Source organism: Miniopterus natalensis, chromosome 3, assembly GCF_054644295.1.
Source record: "Miniopterus natalensis isolate mMinNat1 chromosome 3, mMinNat1.hap1, whole genome shotgun sequence".
NCBI classification, from domain to species: domain Eukaryota; kingdom Metazoa; phylum Chordata; class Mammalia; order Chiroptera; family Miniopteridae; genus Miniopterus; species Miniopterus natalensis.
This window is the reverse complement of record NC_142083.1, coordinates 40,483,601-40,507,623: the sequence shown is the minus strand read 5'-3', so window position 1 is coordinate 40,507,623 and position 24,023 is coordinate 40,483,601. Positions and strand designations below refer to the sequence as shown.

The window sequence follows — 24,023 nt, the reverse complement described above, 5'->3', positions numbered from 1 at the left end:
GTGATATTCTATCAGTTTGGTTCAAGCTCCTCTTTTTAGTCTATTCTCTAAACTCATGGAAAAACCACCTAGTAATCGAAGCCCTCTGGTCAGGTGCAGATATTTGTGGAGGGAATACATGGAAGTAAGGCCCTTCCTTAGAGGTGTTTTTAATACGTTTTTATTGATTTCAGAGAGAGGAAAGGAGAGGGAGAAACATAAACGATGTGAGAGGGTCACTGATCGGCTGCCTCCCGCACGCCCCCTGCTGGGGAGCGAGCCCACAACCCGGGCATCTGCCCTGACCTGAAATGGAACCTCGATCTCCTGGATCCTGGGTTGATGCTCAACTGCTGAGCCACGCTGCCGGCCGGAACTTCTCACTTCTTAATAAAGAATCCCGGAGCTGGAAAGTCCGAAAGTTCATCCTGTTCAGCCCATCATTTTATAAATGAGGACTTGGGTAAACAGAGGGCTTGGCAGCATCTGGGACCTACGTCCATTAAAGGATGCCTCCCTTAGACGTGTGCCTCTTGTGAGTCGGGGGCTTCGTCAAGTTAACATTGGGTAAGAGTATCTGCTGGAATCCAGTTAAGCTAGTCCTAAGTTTAAGCCTAAAGCCAATTATCTCCCCCTATTAGATAGTCTCAGAATCCTGTTCAACAGAACAAGTGTACAACTTGCTATGCTATTTGAAATGAAGTGACAGTATCTATCACCAATGTTAAACAGACAAAATGAGGTTAACTCAATAAATATCTTTTATTAAAGAAAATTGTTAAGCACCAAAACTGTATGTTGTTACATTGCATGTACAAGAAGAGAAAAGTGATTGCAATACTTGGTGTACAAGTACTTAACTCTGAAGTCATGAGTGTAAAAAACATGAAATACAAAGCATACAATTACGATGCAGAAAAGTTGCACTAAAGAGCAAAAGGCAACAGTCAAAACAATTATTGATTTCAGAGTATTGCTATAAATGCTTGCTTAGTTTTTCCTTTGTACTTTTAATACCTTAGAATGTTAATTTAGCGTATTTTGTATTGTAAATTTGCAAGAGTTGGCATTCACAATACCCTGTGCACAGCATCCTTAAAGCCCAGCACAGTGTGCTAGTGTTTTGCTTCTACCATTATATTGCACAAAGCTAGCTAAATGGTGAATCGGTTTGCCATTGAAATTGTCATTTGACCGGAAAGGCTAAAAAACATGTCAGTTTCATTAGCCCTAATGGGCTTTACTCATGCAAAATGATCTGTGGCCTTCAGTTTCTCATAAACTATATATTACGGTTTCAACCTTGGCAATACATACAGCACAGTGAGAAATTCAATGAGAGTGGGGATTCTGTCCAAGTTGAAGAAGTCAGAAGTCACTGTATGGGTTGTTCTGTCTACTCCTTTTGGTTCACAGATGAAGGGAAAATGCCATCTCGTGATTATGGAGACTTCTTAAAACCAATATAATTAGTATTGGGAAAAGTTATACTTGTTATATTCTTTGTTAGTTAACCATAGAACATGCAAGTTAAAAAAAACACCACCCAAAACTTCCCTTGTTAAAACCGAGCTCTATAACCAACACCTATACCTTTTGTACATGTCTAAATATCACTTTCCATGGTCCTTCCTTAACTCCCCAAAATGAGCTACTCTAAGTTACACCTGACTTAAAAAAACACAAAAACTTTCTCCTAACCCTCAAAACAATTGCTTGCTTTGAGATTCAGTGTGAAATAACATTGATAAAATATTTAATATATCAATCTCAGAGGTATTTTCTGTACGTGCACCTTACAGTGTCATCATAAATGCATGGAGAAGGGGAGAAACATTTATAAATTTGGAATGAAATTAAATTCTTCAAATGCCAGGCTGTACATTTACTGTGGGCAAAAGAGAAGATTTCAGAATGAATGCATCTTCGAAATAATTCAGTGGGCAAACATTTAAAACACACACACACACTCTCTCTCTCTCTCTCTCTCTCCAGACTCCCTCTCACCTTTAAAAAACCTCTGTTTACATACATGATAGTTTAGGCAGCAATATAAACTCATTTTGTAGGAAAAACTTTTAAATTAGCCTATATTTATAGGATAAAAAATACCATTGCTTCACTTTACAAAGCAATTAACAGAGATTTTTTTAATGTGCTTTAACTAAAGAGCACTCTGCAGCAAAGTTCAGAAATAACTACTGAATTGTTCAGTAGCACTAAATAAATGCAACATGCTCCAGCAGTAAGGTGCTTCTACCTTCTTACCTCTCTTCCATCTGAAATAAGTTTTGCTGGTCAATCCTCTAACACTAAGCATAGTTCTTCTATGCTAAGCAGTAAATGGGGAATAAAATCTGTTTAAAATGCACATTTAACTTTATATTATTTAAATTCAGTGCAAGAATTAGGCAAAACTTAAGGTTTCTGCTTTCACTCTCAAATGGTTGCATGTTAACAATGAGTCTGCCACAGTTCTGAAATGTTTTACAGCTGTTGGAAAATACTTTTTTACAAATAACCTGGTAAAGTATATGAAATTTCAACTCCCTGATAAGGCCTTTAAGGACCCATTAGTACTTTACAGGTTGGTATCTGATGTTAAGTGTGTAATAATGAAATTATAAAGATTAAAAAAAACCCACCACAACCTTATATTTAGTGAAAGAAAAAACTCTTCTTAGGCTAAAAGCATTGACTTAAATATATATACACACTCAGTGAATGTAATTTAAAAAAAGGAGTCTCAGGGAATGTATAAAATTAAATTGTATTAATTGTATACTGGTCCCATTCCAAACAGAGAGGATGCTCCCCATTCATTGTTGTTCCACTGATGTAAGAGTTTTAATTCTTGGTGTCTGCTATGGCCAAAGTATGGTTTAAGAAAGTGGTCACACCACATGTTACCAAATATTGCTACGTAGTTCAGCTTTGTAGAAACAAGGATTTTTGTCCTTTCATCATACAAAAAAGTGCTGAAATTTTTCTATGGTTTCATATAAGAAAAGCCCCACAGTCCCACTGTGGAAATACTACACCTGATCAAGTGTCGTAGCCATATCTAAGAGTCTATTTGAAAAATGCATTTTATAGAAATGTTTCAGTTCCACAATGAAGAATTAAAGAATGATTGCTTTTATGCTGCTCACAAACTCAAGAAGCCTATAAAATATATATCAAGTATGCAAGACAATTGCTCACCTTTTAAAATCCTCATTAGCCAGGCATTTCCTTATATGGCTACACTATAGTACCATTAGGATTTTAAAACACTAGAAATTCCTTTTCTATACATGCCACATTGGTTATATGCACATAATTTTAGTTGCATTTGTAGGAGAAATATTTAACATTGACATTCAAATGAGCAGTAAGTAATATTAACCTCAAAACATCCCCCGAGTCACCACCTACTTATTTCCCTATTTTACATATAATGCAGTTGAGACTAGATTGGTAAATTAACTTCTGAATTAATTTAGCATAAGCAAGCAGCTGTTTGTGGATTCTTAATATGGAAATAATACATTAACAGAAATATAGCTGTCAAATATTTAGAACCAGTACAGGCAAGTTTGTAACTGGAAATGTGATCATCTATAAGGTACCATCCTAACTAAATATATATAAAAGTAATACTAAGGCCAAAGATGCTCATCTTATTGGGGCAAGAAAAAAAAAAAAAGAATTTAACTTTGCCTACATAATTCCTCTTGGGTTCTAAAACTGTTTTAAATTAAAATGAGGGTTTATCTGGTCATATCTTGATAGACAAGTCGACCATAGTTTAAATTTTATTATTATTTGTGAGAACTCTAAAAGGTAGACGACTTGCAGTAACATGCAATTTTGTGGAAGTTGGAACCCGAGTCTCGAAGGGAAGTGAATGTGGTGGAGAAAGTTATTTACCACAGAATGAGCACAGCTGTCTGCTCTAACCTACTCATCTTCAAGTGTGAGATAACCTTCATGAATTAGGTCACAGGACCCTTTTGTAAGTGAGCCTGCCTGTCTTTTAAAGGAGTCTCAGCTGTAACACCAAATGGGTAGCAATTCCCTCTAGACACGCGAGCTCCGGTGCTTTTGCTGTTAATTTAACACTGCATCCTCCTGTGTTTCTAAATGTCAATGAATGAAAATGAAAACAAAATGGAGTAAGCATCCAAAGGCGTAAAGTTGAAACATGATTTTTTTTAAGGTTTGCAGATTTACTAAAATTTTTTTCAAATACATTAACAATCAAACCTATCATTCTTTGGGTTAGAAAGCATGCTTCAACGCTTTACTGATGGTAGACAAGAAAAAACCTCCCTCCCTCCCCACCATGGGATGAAGACTAGTTTATCTATTAGACCTGCATTTCTCCTCTTTCCAGACTAGATGTGAGAATAGTGCTAGAATAAGCCAATGTATTGTGAACATGCCACGCAAAAGCTCTGACTTTTATCAAACGTTATCACCAACATTTAAGCAGAAAGATTTTGTTTTATATGACCTGTTGTCAGAAAATTTTCTCCGTAATTTTTTTCAAGGAAATAACACTTTAAAGTGACAAAGGTGCAAGCATTTCTTTTTTCTCCAGGATACCAATTCATTAGAGAGCTTTTACACTGGGACTGCTTTCTGAGTCTAGAAATAAAAGTTCTTGGTACTTTAGTCTTGACTTCCTTCATATAAAGGCCAAGATCTGTCTTATGCAGAATTACACTCTACAGAGTACTATAAACGGAGTCCAACATATCTACCTCCATTCAAGCCCACAGCAGTCTAGCCGAGCATACATACTAGCTCCATTCATACGAATGCATCCTTCAGGACTCCGTTACAGCAAAATGGGCACCTAGAGCTATATACATGTTTAATTTAGTGACAATAACAAAGATTCTCTCCCAAAACTCCACTCAAAGCATGTGAAGATAGTGAAATGCCAGCTCAGGAGGCTTTTCTAACTACTTTCTTCTGCATATTTGTAGAGCACACTTTTTTCACTGTGGAGCATAAAAATAAAAAATGGTACATGATAAAAAGACTTACATCTGCATCCCTATTATAGAATCCTGATTTCTGATTCTCAATAGGAAAGTCATGTTATAGTAATCAAGCAATAGTTGAAACAAAAAGGCCAAAAATAATTTGAAATATTATCAAATTACAAAGTATTGCTTCTCATAAACAAAGCTGCACATAAAATTCAAACTATTATAAATTCACAATTATGAAGAGCCATTTTTTTAAAAGCATGGAATTTTTACTTCAGAAACTTACAAAGTGTAAGAGTGTGTGGTCTTCTAAAAATATGCCATGTTAAATGTATCATGTTGTGGTAAACACATTACCAGATGTACTCCATAGGTATGTATCTTTCCAGATGCTGCTGACTATCACTACAGAAATCCTCTGGAGATGAGTAACATGGAAATTTCCACCAGACGCATCTCCATCTGATTTTCGTTCAACACCTGTCCAACAGCTATTGTGATAACCTTCTTTTCCAGAGTGTCACACTATTTATATAAGCCAATATTGGAAGAAGCTCTGTAATTTTCAAGCAGATGACTATTCAGTGCACTGAAAAATGGATTTCAAAGCAGTCCCAATACAGCTCACAGCAGACCTCTGTCAACCCAGTGCTCTTCCAACTCATAGCGACCCCCAGCTTTACTGGCCACTACAAGTATGTAAGTGGGTAGGCAGGAGGGGAAGGTGGTAAAAAACCAGGGATCTCCTTGAAGGCCTTTTCTTCACTCTAGTCAGGAACACTGCGCATCCAAAATTCATGTTCACCACCATCTACTGGAATGACTGGAAAAGTGGTAACTTGCCAATTGTGCTTCCTTTTTCTCACATCACTGAGCCAATACACTTTGGATCTAATGGAATCCAATTGTGGAACCAAGTGCTTAAAATTTGTTTTCAAAAAAATATGAATCGATCTGCAACTGCAGGAATTTTTTCCTTTCTGTTGAGTCACCTGTTTATAAACGAAATAATAATGTGTATTAAAAAAGGATGACCTATTAAAGATAGTACATATATATACTCCCTCATACCTTTAGCAATATCCAGAATGAACACTGATGACTTTTTCTTATAAATGGCTGTTTATACAGGCAGTGTACAAAAGACACTTAAAAACAAAAAGGATATGCTTATATTCAAAAGCAATAAAAATGAAAAAAATTACACTGGTTTTGATCACTGTTAAAAGGTTGTATGTTAGATTCACTTTCACTTTTACTTTTTACCCTAGTTTATGCTAAAACTATTTACTAAAAAGGAAAAATACAATCTAAAAATATCTGCCTCATAAACTGCCAGTATAATAAGAACTATTAAATGACATCTTTACAATTCAGTAGGGAGCAATTTTTGTTATACTGACATTTAGAGGATAGGATTAATACTGGTCTTTAAGTGGATGCTTTACCAGGCCTTTTTAAAATTCAAAATAGTCATGTTTGAGATCTATGAGCTTACTATGGCACAGGAACATTTATATAAAAGACCTACTTTATCAGATAAAAGCTGACATGCACAGGAATAAATGCTAACTTACTTTAGTATAGTTCTGTGTTATTTAATACTGTGGCTACATGTAGCTATTTGAGCACTTAACACGTGGAGCGTGTGACTGAGAAAATGAAGTTTTGACTTAAATTATGAAACAGTAGAAAATATTTGTCCACTCAATACAATTTTATTGTTTTGATAGGACGTTTCACTTTAAACACTGAATATTTAGCATCCAAATTGAGATATGCTATGCCATAGTTTATAATAGTAAGTATAAACTACACAGTGGATTTTGAAGACCCAGTACAAAAAAATGTAAATTACGTTGTACATTTTTGATATTGAAAACATGTTTGAAAGACGCTATTCTGGATATAGCATATAAAATAAAGTATCAGTAAACTCAACTTCACCCATTCCTTTTTACCTTTTTTAAGTATGACTATAAGAATTTTTTAAGATCATATCTGTGGCTCACACTGTATTTCTATTGGACAGTGTCATTATAGTTACTTCATAAGTTTAAGAAGGACCCCACAAGAAACAAATCAGAAACTGAATAAAGTTCATATAACTATATGTATTTCCTTATATTTAGAAATGCCCTTCAAGGACACTCTTACCTACAGCTGGCCCTGGGAAGAGTTTTCAGAGGAGGATGAGGTGGAACAGGGGACCTTGCTTTTTACTTCATGAAGTTTTGAGAAATTAGCTCTTCAAAGAAGTATGTAACTACATTGCTGATTTAAAATCTCTAAGAATGAAGCCAATTAGTAATAGGAAATACAAATTACAGCCTTTTTAGCTACCTGTAGGAAGTATCTAAAGCCTTTAAAAAAGATTCCCAAGACCACAGCGGCAGCGAACACAGCTCCTTATCAGTGCCTGCTCAGTCAGCGGGGTACAGCAGCCCACGGACTGCTTCTCGTATAGGATGCACAGTCTTAAAACTGGCTTTGCAGATATCTGAGCTCATACATTTTCTGGAAGTATTTCACTGTTTCTCTCAACATTATACTACATACACCAGCCATAAAAAAAATCAAAGAAAGAAGTTTTAGGCAATTTTCAAAGTGGTATTTATCATGGATATCTGATATAAGGCCAAAATAGCAGCCAAAAGATACCTGAATATAGGAAATACTACTGCAGTGTCTATGTCTATGGGCAGGATCTGGTGGGATGGAAGACGACAAACAGGGACGGGTTGGCCTGAGCAACTGCTGGTAGGCCATCCACCCTGACTAACTGTAATAAAAGGCCTGAACACACTCATTTATGTGAAGGCCCAGCTGTGGGATTAACCAACCAGCACTAAGATGGTAGTTTCAGGCAGAGGCTTAGCAGCTCACTGAGAAGCTCTAAGCAGGAGATAGGCACAGCAATAGGTAGCAAGCACTCTATTGCGGGAGACGATCTCCAAATATCCGGTGTCAAAAGGATCCCATCAGACACACTCGGGTCTCTAGACACATTCACACACCAAGTAGACACACTGATGTATTCCATCCCTCTACAAAGCATAGTGTACATATATGTACAAGCAGCACAATGGTTTGAAATTATTTTGGGGCCCATAAACAGTAAGTCATACAGAGTGACTGTTAATTAGGACCTCTATAAGTAAGGCCCTTGGAAAAAAAGAATACCAAAAGCCCAAGACCCATGGCAGGACTGTGGTACTCTGGAATGTTGGCTCAAGTGCATTAAAGGTAACACACAACCACTTATCAAGAGAAATGTGATTTTTTTCACCCATTTTGTTAAATTACTGGTATGTGCAGATGCTGCTGGGAAGAGGTGGGATTGGGAGTGTAGAAGAGGAACATTTCCTGATGGACTCATGCCCAAAACAAACAGGTAAAAGGGCTTTTAGTAATATGTGGTAACCAAAATAGTATCTTTGAACACATAATCAATATAAAAACTAATGATAGTTCGTTTTGTATTAAGTCTTCAAAATCCAGATGTATTCCTGCACATACATTGGAACTACTTGGTCAGTATCCTGGGGAGTGAAAGCTAGGAATCTGTGCTTTTAATAAGCTTTCCAGGTAATTGTTATAATCAAGCAAGTTTAAGAATAGCTGTGCTAATAAATAAGTTTATTATTCCTTTCCTTACTTCCTCTAGGACTAAAAGTCTTCCTCCTTTTGGTGAATGTTGTGAAGGTGTATACTACTTAATTTATAGTATATATTATCTTTACTGATGCTCTATATATTTAGCATAATTATAATTTTGCCACATTATAATTAACTTATTAAAATGTACCAGAGTATAACACTCTAGTACCTTAGGAGAATGCCAAATGTATATACAATACCCACAGGGGTACTCAATAAGGTATGTATATGTGTCATTTTTATATTTATTATGTTAAGTGCAATTTTCACTAAACAATATAGTAACTATAATAAGCCTTAAAACGATAAACCTCAGTTTTAAAGGCTTAAAAAGCCAATAATCAGATAATATAATTACTGTTCTAGACTAATACTCAAAAATGCCTTTGTGGGCAGCTAATAAGACATCAAAATTCAGTATGCATAAGTTTGTAATCAAAACATTTCAGTTAGAAAAGGTCTTTTGTTTTTGAAAGCTCGGATAAGATTGTCCCAATATTAGGTAAGACTCTCCTCTTTACTTGGGATATAGCTGTGCTGCAGAATTTTTAATGAGCTGGATATAAAACACAGCATTTACATAGCAGTATCTTTGAAAAGTACTTTTCTATTAAGTTTCTAGAAACTACAGAAGTAAAACCTGAAGTTTACAAATTTATGACCCAACTACAACTGGCCTGTACAATAAATAATAAGCCTCAGACTCAATAAAATATTACAGACCTCATCATCCAAGATACAAGCTGTTACAAAGGCTACTGAAGGAAGTTAGAGCATTTACTTGTTAGTTTTCCCATTCCGTGCCAGGTAAAGCCTCCTCTTCGTCCTCTGACTCGGGGGATGCTTCTTTGATTCTCCTAAGAGCTTCATGGATGCTCCGTGTGAGAGGGTCTGTGTCAGGCAGAAGCGTGAAGGATTCTCTCAAAACTTCCTTCTGTACCTTCTTCAATTTTACCCCCTTCCTTATTTGTGCCAAGATATTATTACTATCATCTTCATCAGGAAAAGGGGGCAGAGTTCGCTGTTCCACCTTTTTCAGATGAAAACTACCCCGTTTCAAGGAAGCTAGCACCTCATCCATGGGTGAGCTCACTTTAGAAAAGGAGAGAGAACAGTTAGTTGGGGTCACACAGAGTCAACCATGTAGAGTATGACCTCTACGCTTTAGGACTTGCTAGCCCATGACACTGGAAACACCGTCCACAAATGAACCATGCATGCGAACAGAAGGTTACCAAACACAGGGCATTCTAATTATGCTTATTAAAAAGAAATCCCAAGACTCAATCCATGTCAGGTATTATTGGTACTCCTATCATTTCCCATGTGAGAGAAGGGGACAGGTTTGGGAGCTGGGAGATGGTCTTTAGTAGTATCATGCACCAGCTCAACCTGAATTCAGACAGGGACTGGGTTACATATTTAATTTTAAAAAATTACATTTTGGTTCATTATAGTGATTATACTTTTCATTTAGTTGTTTTACACATGAAACTCTACTTGGATTATGGTAAAAATATACTCCCTATTCTTTGCCTCTTTGTACAAAGAGTATACCAAGGTCCTCAATAAACATGTGACCAAATGTTACATTGTCCTGCCAATGTCATCCTAGTGTGACAGTTCTGACCAGAGGACTTAAGCTTTCTGATGTGAATACCTTTCTTGCATTTCCCAGGTTTAAAAATCACTTTCTTACACAAAAGGAGACACCTACCATGCATTACCAAATAGATCAAGTATCACTTCAGAAGATCTATTTTTAAAAACATGCCCAATGGCTAAAGAAGGTACACATTGCTGCATCTGTCCACATTTGTCAAGGTGAGCTGGTGAGAATTCTGCCCTGTGACCTTGAAAACCTGTTTGCTATCAAATAATGTCCAAAAATAAAATAATGTAGTAAGCTTTGTAAGGTCCTATGAAATAAAAAGTCCTTTGATTATGCCTCACTTTATTCAACAGCTGAACACAAAAATACCTCTTTCACTTACCTCTCCTTCTCTGCAAACCTTCAGCAGTCTTTTTGAGCTTCTTCCTGGCACTGACCAGCTGGCTACTATCAAAGAGTTGTGCTGAAGGGGCGCTCGCAGACTTAGGGATCCTCTTCTCATTGCCCTCCACTCTAGGCAGACCCTTCTCCAGTGTCTCTGGGATGTTGTCCTTAGCAACAGGCAGAGGTGGTGGGGGCGGGGGTGGGGGAGGTGGTGGTGGTGGGGGAGGGGGTGTTGGAGGAACAGGTGGTGGGAGCGGATCAGTGGTAACAGAACCTGGTTCAAGGTCAACATTATTCAAAAGTGAAAGAGAAACAGTGGGAGGCAGTTCCGAGGTAACACCAAGAGGTAATGAAGTGGCTTCAAGTTGTACTGATGAAGTATCTTCAAGTTGTGCGAAGCTCTGGGCTTCTGCCATCTGTGATGACCCAAGCTTGCCACTTCCTTCCTGCACCTCTTCACGTTTCTCTACCTGCAGTGCTCCTGGTACAGAGTCACACTGATCCTCACAGGGCACAGGACTGGTGGCACTCCTCCTCCTTGCATGAGCCAGTCGCAATCTGGTTGATTTAAGTATAACTTGGCCAGGGTACCTCTAAAAAATCAGACGTTATTGTAACTGGTTAGATTATATTAAAACAAATTATGAACTAATGGCTATCAATTTTCTCCCTCAAATGAAAGATGTTATTTTGGAAATCTTTGGAATTTTCAGGGAAATTTTGGTGATAGTTATACAGAAAACCAGATACCAAAGTGTGATACCTTTCAAACAGTCATCACCAAATTCTATCATCTGCTTATCATCAAATCCTTTATCAAGGCCTTGTATCCTCTTATTGACTTAGGCAACTATTCAAAATTACCACATGATTTTAAAAAGGTCTTTACTGAAGAAAGTTATGAATTTATATGAAAAAAATAATAGCAGCAATGTAAATTATACAATATAAATGGTGTCAAACAGACACACACATATATATATATGCAGAAGGCTAAGGATTATTAGTTTCTTACATGTACTTAAATAGCATTAATGCATTTACTTAACTCAAGGTTTACCCCTTTTCACTGTAATACTAAGAGGATTTTATCAAAAGTTTCCTTTGCCTGTAAGATGATCCCTCGCCAAAGAGAGCCGAAGGAAGGCTCCTGAACACTTGAACTAAAACCATTCAGCTTAAGCACAGTTCAAAGGACATACTTAGCTCCTGTGGTATCAGTGTCTAGAGTCATGGGTTAGCCTGGTAAGACAACTGATGAAGGATTTCTGGTGTATGTTGATCCGCCCTTTAATTCTTCAGGTCATTTCCATAGATTATTACCATAGGTTGATATATGTGGAATCAATAACAAGTTAATGCTTGAAATGGAGAGTCGGCTATAAACTAATTAATTTTATAAAACTCAAAGAGGAATCCAGGCTTCCCAGAGGCCTTGGCCATTCCTCTTCTACTACACTCAAGTGGTAGACAAGGGTCACAAGAATATTAATTCTGGAAACAACTGGAGGGAAGGTAGCCATGCAATCAAAACATGAATTATTTTCTAAACAACAAAGGGAAAACCAAGTTTTTCTCATACAAAGAAATCTTATAATAGCAGTGTGTATGTAGCAATGAAAAACAATACAATGACCATACTTTTATTACCTGTTTAAAAGTTCGAAGTCTATCCAGCGTTCGCTGTCTTTCTTGGCTAACCCAAGCACTTTTTCTTTCTTCTTCATCGTGTAATTTTTCTCTCTTCTGGTAAAAAATTAATATAATTCAATTACGATGCTTCCCACTTCTTTTTATTGTTAATAGGAAAAGAGAGTTCTCCCAGTATGTAAGCTGGGTAACTCCAAAGAACTACACATTAAACAAAATGTTTTATGGCATGTAGCACCATCAGTTTTTAATAGAAATTACCATTTTATAATTCCCAATGACAAAAATATTGTTTTATTTTTTGCATTTACTTCCAATTAAAGATGTTTACTCTGTAAAATAGAATAAAATCTCTGAACTAAAAAATGTTTCATCTTTGTGGCTCTGGATTAAACAATTTTAGTATGAAATATGTATAATTCTGCTAACTCAAATAGTGGACCTTAAAAGAACAAGAACAGACAATGATTGGCCAGGGCACATATCAGAGCACAGAGGAAGTAGGTGGTATTAAAAAAAAGCCATCATGAGCAAAATATTTGAAAAGGTTCTGATCAATTTCCATAAACAACAGCTTAAAAGCATTCCATGTGTACTCTCTTGAAGTGAAACTCAAGTTATGAGTATGGTTACATAAAACAAGAATGCATTTTTCCTGGGAAGAATTGACTTGTTTCCTGACCACCATTTCCTTCCCTTACCCAGTTTGTCTCTGAGCTTAAAACAAAAGTTAATAAGTAATTTTACATTTTAAACTATTTTGTCTTAGAGCTTACTATCAAATATTAAACTTCCTTAGTCTTACTTATTTGAAACAATAAGGCTAAAATCTAGGGATCTACATTTTAAACAATCTACCTCCCAAGAGATTCTGATAAACATCGATGTGAGAGAGACACATCGACTGACTGCCTACCAAACACGCCCTGACCAGGGGCAGGAATCGAACCCACAACACTTCGGTGTGCAGGCTGACGCTCTAACCATTGAGCCCACTGGCCAGGGCTAAAAGCCAAAGTCCTATTCTAAGTCTCCATGAACACAAACTTACTAGTTGGACTGTGTGATGGGTTCTAAAGTCCTCTTCACTCTGAAGGCGCTGTTGGAATTTTTCATTGTGTTTTGCAATACAAATTTCCTATAAATACATAAAATGTGTTTTAATATAAGTAGAGTTTAAAAGATTCTAAACACCATACCAGGGTTTACCTGATAAGTCAAATTTTAATCTTACCATATACCTAACATAGCAAAATACCAAGTAAACCACCTCAAGTTTCTTACTTGTGATACTGAAGCAGCATAAGCCAAATCATCAGGATCTTAAACTATTATCAAACTATTACACTTCTCTAGCATTCCTGATTTCCCTGAAGGGAAGGGATGAAGCAAGGTAGGGTGGAAGAAGCGGACATCCTTATGTAATCTCAAAGGTCTCTTTCAGCTCTGAAGTCTGTGGCCAGAATATTCTAAGTTTTATTGTACTCTTTAAACTGTCTAGGCAAAAAGGATATATAACTCTTGGCCTAAACTCTTAAGCTCTCTCTGATGAGTTAAAGAACATGATTTTGCCAGGACTGGTTTAAACTATATCATGAAATCTGAAACTTCTGGCCAGACTTCAGAACTAAAAGAGACCTTAAAAACTAGAAAGTCGGAATTATAAAGAAAATGTAGGTATGCTTTTTCTAATCACATGAAAATAAAACATAGTAATAAAATGGGATATGGGCTTCTTTACAAAATAACGCACTATCAGCTGGCAATGTTTTAGTGCCACCACACTGTGTCTTCATTTTCCCTGAGTCCTTCTGAAAGAGTCCTCCACATAAAAGGGTTTACATTAGTTTCCAACACTCTCAAAGCTATACCAAAAGATTACTCTTCTAACCAGAGAAAGGCATCTTAAGGAGTGACTTTTTAAGCCAGTAAACTATTTTTTAAAGCAACTGTTTATTCTTCACCCACACTGGCTTAAGTCTCTTGCCTAAAAAGTACTGATCATGAGATGAACCTGTCCAGGGCAGCCTTCCAGGGAAGACAAAGGCAGTGTGATACAGTGACATGATAGAGTATATGACGACTCAGGCTTCCGCGTCACAAAGACATAAGACAGAATCCTACTTGCCCCATAAAAGCGAATACAGGTCCACAATGTCTTATCCAGATCAGAGGTCAGATGTGTTTTGAAACTAAATTTTTTTCTGCTACTAAAAAGGTGATAAGTACATATATCATATATTACACCAAGGAACTCCAGCAGGATTCTGAAGCAGCACCCCATAACTTACGTCATTTTAAAAGACATGCAAGTATCAGTGACAGACTAGGTTAGAGTTTTTAGTTATGGATCAAGGACTAGTTATGGATCAATGAATAAATACAAAATTTAAGATTAAGGATACATTTGGTAAGTCCGTAACCTACTATACCTTTTTATTTCTGAGGTAGGCTTTCTTGGCTGAAACCCGTCCACGTCTTGCTTCCAGCTGGCGTGCTTTCTGCTGGAGTTTCTGCAGCTCTTCTCTCTGTAAATGCACCGAGGCTGCCATCTCTTCCTTCTCCAGCATGGCCTCCATGCTTTCATAAGTGTCATAGTACACCACTTCATCTCTCTTTTCTGTTACAGAACAGCAACAAAAAGTAATGGTTAAGAGCATGCCTGCAGAGGCAGAACAGGGCTCTCATCCACTTACTGGCTCTGTAACCTCAGGCAAAGCCACTCTCTCTTGTAAAGTATTCAATCTTTTGCAGACTTATGTGGTTAAATGTACACCATACCCGATATCAGTCTTTTGATGCTTTCTAGCTGTGCTGTCAATAGCAACTCTTCACACTTCAAGATTTCAAATTGTACTTCATACAACTGAAGTTGCAGGTCATAATAATCAGCTTCTAACTGATCCAATCGGGCTATGGCTTCTGAACCACCCTGCAAACTCTGCATCTGCATTGAAAATAAAAATAAGAACATTTCTAGTTGGCAGGAATAAGAAAATAAATCATGTTGTAAGTTATAATTAGAAATGAAAACTAATCAGACAGGATAAATCCATAAAGCAGCTGTTCTAAGAAAGAAGCTGGTAGGCAAGAATGAAGATTTTTTAAAAAACATATCTTTATTGATTTCCGAGAGAGAGGAAAGGAGAGGGAGAGAGAGAGAGATAGAAACATCAATGATGAGAGAGTCATTGATCGAGCCCACAACCCAGGCATGTGCCCTGACCGGGAATCGAACCCCGATCGCCTGGATCCTAGGTCGACGCTCAACCACTTAGCCACGCCCGGCTGGGCAAGAATGAAGATTTTTAAAAGATATAAAAACAGTAGTAAATAAAACATATGGTTTTAGAAATAACTAGGCAAACACAGTAAAAAATAAGGTTTTTAAAGTTTATGTTACAGCTCATCCATATTTAGGATAATGCATTATTCTAAATGCCCTGACATAAATATTAATGGTGTCCCTTTTCACTCTGGAAAGTGGTTGCTAGTTACGCAGTTATCCTTTTCATAGGAGATATATGAGTAAGGTTAAGCCACACTCGGATAGTTACAACAGAGGGGTAAAAGTCTGGTCAACACCACACATCCAGGGCTCGGCTCTGCTCCAAGGCCATAGCCCGGCTGGCTTCTAGGATCTGCTGACTGGAGAGCAGGTGAATGGACGTGAGCCGGAGCAGCATGACAGCTGCCTTCATGGCAATCCTTACAATCTACTGATGATGATCACGTTAGTATCTAAGTAAACCCACCCAGGGTCCTACAGTGAACCTAAGGTGGGACTCAGAAATTTCTGCCTATGTCTCATGAAGCTGTGGGTTGTCTTGCATGAGATTTGTTTGTCTGGCTTGCTTTTAGTCCTAAAGTGAGAAGGGAAGATATTCATTCTGCCAGGCATCAGAAGAAAATCTCCACGAGGAAAAGTATAAATCAAACAATGGTTTCATATATTCCTATTTGGCTCTTTGGAAAAAGATAGGTGCAAGAAGAAACTTTTAATAGGTCTGCAAGATGGAAGCACAAGCACAGATTTCTGGGGTGAGAGAGTAAGCATTCTTCCAAAAACATTTCTTCTAAGAACATGGCACCATGTCTTTGGCAGCTTAAAGATTCATGCTCAGAAGTTCCAGGAGACTCTTGGCACAGGTATCAGTTTGCTGGAACAAGCAGCATTGGTGAGGAGGCCCTGGGAACCAGGGGCATGCCAAGGAGTGACTAACAGAGGAAGTGGGGGAAGAACAGAGAGGAACTCCTGGGAGTTCACCTGGGCTTCCAGAATACCAGGAACATAGTTGACTGGTAGTCCTGGGACAGCCATGGCAGCAAAGACGGAATTCTCATTGCTACAAAATAACCCCTTCTGGCTGGTGAGGTTGGTGAAACACATTAGCACATAAAAAGAGTATTTTTAAACAAGATTCCAGCCTTCCTTTACATCCCAGATATCCATACAGTTCTACCTAATGAAAAATTTTAATAAAATGTTAATAAAAGTTGTGAACTGCAAAGCAACAGTTAGGCTGTAGTCTAAATGTGAAACAGCATACATTAAAAAATAAACCAGATGAATTAAATACAGTGCTATTTAATGTTATAAACATTTTATAGATAAATATTTAATGTTATCAAAGTTGTAAGTCAGTGATCCTGCTGCATTAGTAAATGTTATGAGTAACAAACAATAAATACAGAACCAACCCCAAATGGGTTTAATTACAGAATCTCATGGAGGGGAATGCTGATAAAATGAAATCCTGCTGCTTCTGTCCTAAGTCATAAAAGAGGAATCTAAGAGTGATTTCTTTCCTGAGACTCCCAATCTCACTTTAAATTATAAACATCTCTTTCTACACTATCTTAGGCCTCTTGTCCAGTTCTGGAGATCACAGCCCCAGGTTGCACCCTCCTGTTATCTGCACCCAAACTCACTGTGAGAACAGCAAACAAACAGGTAAAATATGTAGGGTCAGAAGGCTTTATTCTCTAAGTGGGGAATTATAATCAGTAAAACCTTAGTGTGAATCAGTCCAAAAACCTTCATCTATGACCAGTTCTCCAGTGATACTGCTCAGGTTCAGTTCAGTCTGTTAGTTCCATCTTTATTACCTCCAGTCCTCACCCACTAGAAGTGACCATTTATCAGCTGTGTTCATGACACTGTGCTAGCTACCACTCTCCTGTCCAGTACCCTGGCTAAGGAAGTTCAAAGTCTCCTACTGACATACCTTTACACTGTCAGCTGCCTCATCTGCAAGTAGAGCAATACTCTGATCCCTGCCCGGGGCCCATGTACCTTAAAAACATTTGAGATGCATAGTGATACCAGAATACAGTGAATATCAAATATCAAACTGAGAAAGGAAGGGGGTATTCTCTTACAATAATGGACCTTATCCCGTTTTCTGGCTTAGTGGATTCTATGCAGAGCAAGGGAGTCCAGAGGTGTATTTACCATGGCTGGGTTCAAAAGGACAAAACCTCATCAGAGACAGAGGCACAGACAAGAAATCTGTTAAATACCAACCTCTGAGTGAACGAACAACAGGACAGAGGTAGGCCTCAGGAAAAGTTAAAGGGTTGTACAGAGGACTTCCATGGGAGAAGCCAAGGAGAAGGGAAGTAAAGACAAGCCAGGGAAATCTTGGGAGGGCAAAGCTGTGCTCTGAGGTTTATCTAAACTTCAGTAGGGAGGGGAAATCCTCAGTGGAAGGCATGGAGAGGTATTTGAAGGCTACATTACATTGCTCCAAATCTCTTCCCTATAACATCAGAAATTTCCAACTGATACTTTCCTGGTGCCTAACTCAGCTGACAGCCACAAAACTAATGGAATGGGAATTCAGAGTGCAAGGAGCACTAATTCTGAGCAATGGAGCCATGCAGAGAAGGAAGGTGCCACAGATGGGACATCTTTGTTATACTCGGAGACAGTGCTTGCCAGGACAAGAAGCCTAAAGAGTAGGATAAGGGCTCAAAAAAAAAAAGACAATCAGTGCCCGTGAAAACTCTGCTGCCTTGAAGGTTTACTCAGCTCAACTTTCACCCTTTTAAATAAACTTCTGAAACCTGGATATTACGACCCCAAACCAAGCTGTGACTTCCCAATGTAACACATAGTACCAGCAACACTGGAACTAGAAATAGGCCCAATTCTCCCAATTCCTACAAGGATGGTCTTTCCACTACACAAAAGTAGGGAGCGCCAGCAAAGAAAAATGTTTTTGCAGTAAATCTAGCAAGAAAATGAAGTACATGAAGTACTAGTCAACGTCCATATATCCACATAAAACATCATACACTACTGACCCCACAGATAATCACTCCCCCCATGCACAATGTTATAGTTTTCACGTATACCTATTTTAATGACTGTACTATATCATAAAAACAAACAGAAAGCAACTTATACAACAAATGATGCCCGTCCTGCCTTTCACCCTACTGTGCTAGAAAACCCCATGGCTTGTGAGGTGTTGTGAAAAACAGAGCTTTCAAAGTATCTATGGGTTGAGCCAATATAGTAGCCAACAAATACTGAGTACCTACAACTGTGTAAATTACAGAGAGTATGGCAGTAAACAAGAAATGAAGCAAGGGTTCAGAGAGTAGTCATAAAAATCATGCCCGGCATAAGAGAGTAACATTAAAGGCAAGCTCGGCAAGCGCTCACCAAGACCAGCCCTTTTATGTGGAGAAGGAAAGAATGAGACTTAGAACCAGACAAACCTGGGGTTCCACTAATAACAGCTGCACAAATACGTAAAATACATACAAGCTGACAGAATTATCTAAAATGTCACATTTCAGAAATCTTTTAAAATTGAAAATAGCCATAATTTCTTTGATGTCAAAATGTAATCTCACAATCCATTTATAGGAAAATATGATCTGACTTGATGCGAGTCCCCATTTATCCATTTAATGTAAATGTCTAGGTTTTGTTACTGGAACACTAACACTTGTGTGGTAGTTACATGCCCTAAATTGGCTTTCTAAAATCTGGAAAACTAAGAATTCTGAAACATATCTGGTCTCGGAGGTTTCAGATAATGGCTTATGGGCTTATAAAGGGTTATGTTTGAGAACTGAGATAATATACATAAAGCATTAAGGACAGGGCGTAAAACATTTAAAACTTTTATGTTTACTTTTTTTTGTAACCACTATCAAAATATACCTTAGATGACTAAAATAGAATAATTAATATTACAGTTTTTAGAGTAGAACCTAGCTTTTTTTACTTAAAAGCTTTGAAATGTCTAGTGTGCAGATATGAAACAGACTCTGCTTATTGATAAATTAAAAACACAAAACCAGCATTTCTGCCTCAACGAGCACCCCAGCTTCCCCACCTATGTTCCTTGAAGTTGAAACTTTTTGGAAAGGCCCATACAAAATGCAATTAAACATCTTAAGCATGGGAATCCCCCCCGCCGGCCCGTATTCCCTTCCATGCTGCTTGCACAATACCTAATAAAGGTGAGAACAATACCTAATATGTATAGTTGAGTTCTTCCTCTATGCCAGGCACTTTGCTAAGTGACTCATAACTCTTCTAAAAGGTATGTATTACTTCTATTTTATAGAGGTGTTAAGCAATTCACCCAGTGTGGCTATTTAAATAAAATAAAAAATTTCTGTTCCTCTGTCACATAAGTCACATTTCAGGAGCTCAATACATGCCTAGTAGCTAATATTACCGCAGAATGCAGACATAGAGCATTTCCATCACCGAAGGAAGTTCTGCTGAATAGCTGTCTACATCATAAGCTCATGCCTACTACAGTATACTATAAACGCTCAATACTTTTTAAAATATATATACATTTTATTGATTTCAGAGAGAGGAAGAGAGAGGGAGAGAGAGAGAGAGAGAGAGAGAAAAACATCAATGATGAGAGTCAGATTGGCTGCCTCCTGCACTCCCCCTGCTGGGGATGGAGCCCGAAACCTGGGCATGTGCCCTGACTGGGAATCGAACCTTGATCTCCTGGGTCATAGGTCAATGCTCAACCCCTGAGCCATGCCGGCCAGGCTAACTGCTTAATACTTGATGCCTTAAATAAACTGACATAAAGGGCTATAACCTTAATCATAATTTAGCCATATGCTTTTAGGAGAAAGACAAAATAATGAAGTAGAAGGAACTAGCCTCAGGATTGGTATATACCATCAGCTCAATATTCTGGAAGTTTCTGTATATTCACAGAGATGACCTCAAAGAATCTGCTTTTAAAAAATAAATGGGAATAGCTAAAATCCTCTGCCAAAAAAAGAAAGCACATTGATATATTTTTAGAACTTTCAACCTTAAGGACTGGAATCCAAAGCATTTTCTAGTTAATTCCCTATTAACCACAAAACATGGTTAACAGAAGATAACAGTCCACAAGTGAACTGAGATATATTTTCTATGATTTGTTTCGTGATGGCACCTTAATCTTAGTATGTATTTTAATTACTAACTGTAAAGAAAATCCCATATTTAATTAATAACTCTTATTTTAATAATACTTCTAAATTACATCGTACTCCTAACCCTGTGTGATTATATGTAATTTAATCTTGTCCAGTGGTTTAAAATGTATCTGATGTGATCTGTAAATAATAGATACCTGAAAGTAAAGATGTATTTGGATAGTTAGATTGCTATTGTTTTTAAATCTCGATTGATGGGGAGTATACTACTGAAAGAGTGGAATAAGGTAGTCACAACTAATTAACCTCACCCTTTCAAAAATATCAGGCCAAAAAGGCTTTGATATTTTCAAGAGTTTTTTTATGGAAAAATTTCACCACCAGTGGACAATCTGGTTGAGAGGCTCAGGTATAGATGTTCTGGGAACCTACTATATTTGTGTGCAAAACTGTGCATATGTGTATTTCTCTGAGTACAGGGTTCCTGGCTTTCAAATTATTATTTTTTTATAGCTTCATATTGCCTTTTTTGTATTTATTTTTAAAATCTATCTTTATTGTTGAAAGTATTACAGACATCCCCTCTTTTTTTCCCCCATTGATCCCCTCCACCCCACATCTGCCTCACCCCCAGGCCTTTCCCACACTATTGTCTCTGTCCATGGGTTATGCATTTATGCATAGAATTTCTTTGATTAATCTCTCCCTACCCATCCACCCACCCCCACCTCCCTCTGAGATTCCTCAATCTGGTTCCATGCTTCTGTTTCTGGATCTATTTTACAGATCTAGCTTTCAAATTATTAAAAGGACAAGTAGTCTGCAACCTAAAAAGGGTAAGAATGGCTACAATCAAGACTCAGAAACAGTTAAAAAGGTTAACTAAACGGCATCATACTTATTCCTAAGTACCAGTTAGTGTAGTTAAAGAAAATTTAAAATTCAAACAGAATTCTGCTTGCCTGGGTGACATTTAGTATTTCAGCTCTAATTTAGAAATTTTGTTTCAAGTTTAGCATTATACTCATGGCAAATATTAATAAATATTTTCTTAATTTCTATTAAGTCTTTTGTCTTTAAAATAACCTAAGGAAATACAACATAAGCAACATTTTTTAAAAGAACAAAAGTCTCCCCATAACTTAAATCACAGGGTAGCACTGCATTATAAGGTCTTCCCTGGCAAAGCATCTGTTTGGGATGGGCTTAATAACTGACATTTGTTCTCCTTCTCATGAGTAATGTGGTCACCTTAAATTAATGCCAATAAAACTGGTATAGTACATCATCACAGATGCATATAAAAAGCACAATGCATATATTATATACACACAACAATCATAAACCTGGCAAGAATGACGAACTGACAGTTTTACCATAACTTCTGAAGAATTTGAACATGATACAGAACATTATAAAACATACTATTAAGGTAACAGGATGGCCCCAGGGAAAATGACCCCACAGATAATCATCACCTCAGATTGTCAGGGCCCATTTCAGCCTCGCCCTTCCTCTACCACCCTAGACCAATTCCAGTAAGAACAATGTTCCTGCAATAGCAAGCAGTCAGAGATCTTACCCTCAGCAGCTCCTACAGGCACCCTACGTTCTCAGTACAACACAATGTCAGCCTGGTTAGAACAATAAAGCTAGTCAATGTGATGAAGACCAAGAGTAATACTCTACCTCACAGGCAATAAAGTGCTGGAATTTTAAGTTTTGAAAGTTTTAGAACTTAAAGTAGATTAAGTAGATTAGTTGTTGCCTAGGGCTGGGGTAGGATTGAAGGGGAGATGAATGACTACTAATAGACACAGGTTAATTTTGGGGGGGTTACGAAAATGTTCTACAGTTGACTGTGAATAGTTGCACAATTCCGTTAATATACTAAAAACCACTGAATTGTACACTTTAAATGGGAAAATTGTATGGTATGTGAATTATGTCTCAAAATATGGTTTAAAAATCATTTTGGGCTACAAAGTACTACAAATCTAATGAAGAATCAAATAATTTTATTCTTATTTAATCCTTTTGAATATAATTGCTCTCTTAAAATAACTAGTATAAATTCAGTCGCCTCACCCAGCTCATTCTCCTCTGCCCAACAAAAATCCACACTTCTTGCCTCCTTTATGAGCCTATGCAAGATGACTGCAGTACTATCTACAAAGGCACAAGCTCACGTACATTCAGGAGGAGCCCAGGCATGTGCAACCTGGATCTGACCCTCACTCAGTTCTTAACTGCCAAGAAACACCCTACAATCCTAAGTAGCTTTAAAAGCAGCAATTTCAGGTTGCCAAAACATAATATAAGTTCTCAATTCCCTATTGCCTTTAACTCAAACCTTTTTCATTACTGAATTAAGGGTCCAAATTCCATGTATTTATACTCATTTACAAGAAATGCTTTGCTTTCAACCATCAGCAGTGAAACAAAATTTGAAAACAGTTTCCAGTGTAAAAAAAATGGGCTAAGGATTTAAGAATGGCCTTCCAATCAATTCTCTATAATTGCCCAGAATATTTCATAAAAACAAATCTGATCATGTCATTCTTTGATTAAATCTTACAATGGCTCTATACTGTTTTTAGGGTAAAATTCAAATTCCTGGCAGGGCACAGAAGGCCACCCCTAAACTTGGCTTACTTTTCTAACCTGCTCTTCTCACTACTCCTTCAGATAACTAGGCTGATTCTTCCTGCCCCTACTGGGATTTTTGGAACATGCAGTTCTCTTCATCTATGACCTTTGGGACTATCTCACAGCTCATTTTCACATCACCTATGTCTTGCTCCACCATATTATAACAACTCAAAACACCATGATTGTACTTTTTTATTGTTTAAAGGAGGGGGCATTCATTAACCATGTACTTATCCCCATCACCCATTATAATTCCTAGCAAAAACATTAAAAACACTAAACAAATATTTGTTGAATAAAGAAACTGAGCAGGGATATTTGAATTGGGTAGAATTCTAAAAGGCCGAAAAAGGAGGCAAAGGAAAGGGAAAAGTTAAGGGTGACCCTAAGGTTTTTGAGCCTAGAGCATCTTGAAGAACCATGGGCCCTTAACAGAAAGGAGAGATTTAAAGAAGACCCGCTATGGGGAAATAAAGGAGTTTGGTTTTAGAAATATTTCATGTATGGCATATTGGCTCAAAAAAACTGATTCCCCCCCCCCCAAAGTGACTTAATAATGTATAATACATTGTTATCTCAATAAGGTAGAAAATGGATAAATGAAAAGGGAAAACAACCCAAAATTCATTTAATAATCTGACTGCTTTTCATCTTTGAAATATTTTGCATTTTAACTCTGGCTA

The 24,023-nt window shown here is 37.4% G+C and overlaps 1 protein-coding gene across 1 annotated transcript in view; it reads right to left on the bottom strand.

The window, feature by feature from the left end:
* Positions 1–722: 722 nt before the first annotated feature.
* The window catches only part of JMY (junction mediating and regulatory protein, p53 cofactor), a 66,887-nt gene continuing 43,586 nt past the window's right edge, over positions 723–24,023 (bottom strand). The window contains exons 5-11 of the mRNA XM_087815431.1: positions 15,049–15,214; positions 14,700–14,887; positions 13,319–13,405; positions 12,268–12,363; positions 10,616–11,210; positions 9,403–9,713; positions 723–5,953 (exon numbers count right to left, since the gene is read on the bottom strand). Of these exons, the coding sequence (XP_087671557.1) occupies positions 9,406–9,713; positions 10,616–11,210; positions 12,268–12,363; positions 13,319–13,405; positions 14,700–14,887; positions 15,049–15,214 (1,440 nt within the window). The 3' untranslated portion in view covers positions 723–5,953; positions 9,403–9,405. The remainder of the gene's footprint in view (positions 5,954–9,402; positions 9,714–10,615; positions 11,211–12,267; positions 12,364–13,318; positions 13,406–14,699; positions 14,888–15,048; positions 15,215–24,023) is intronic.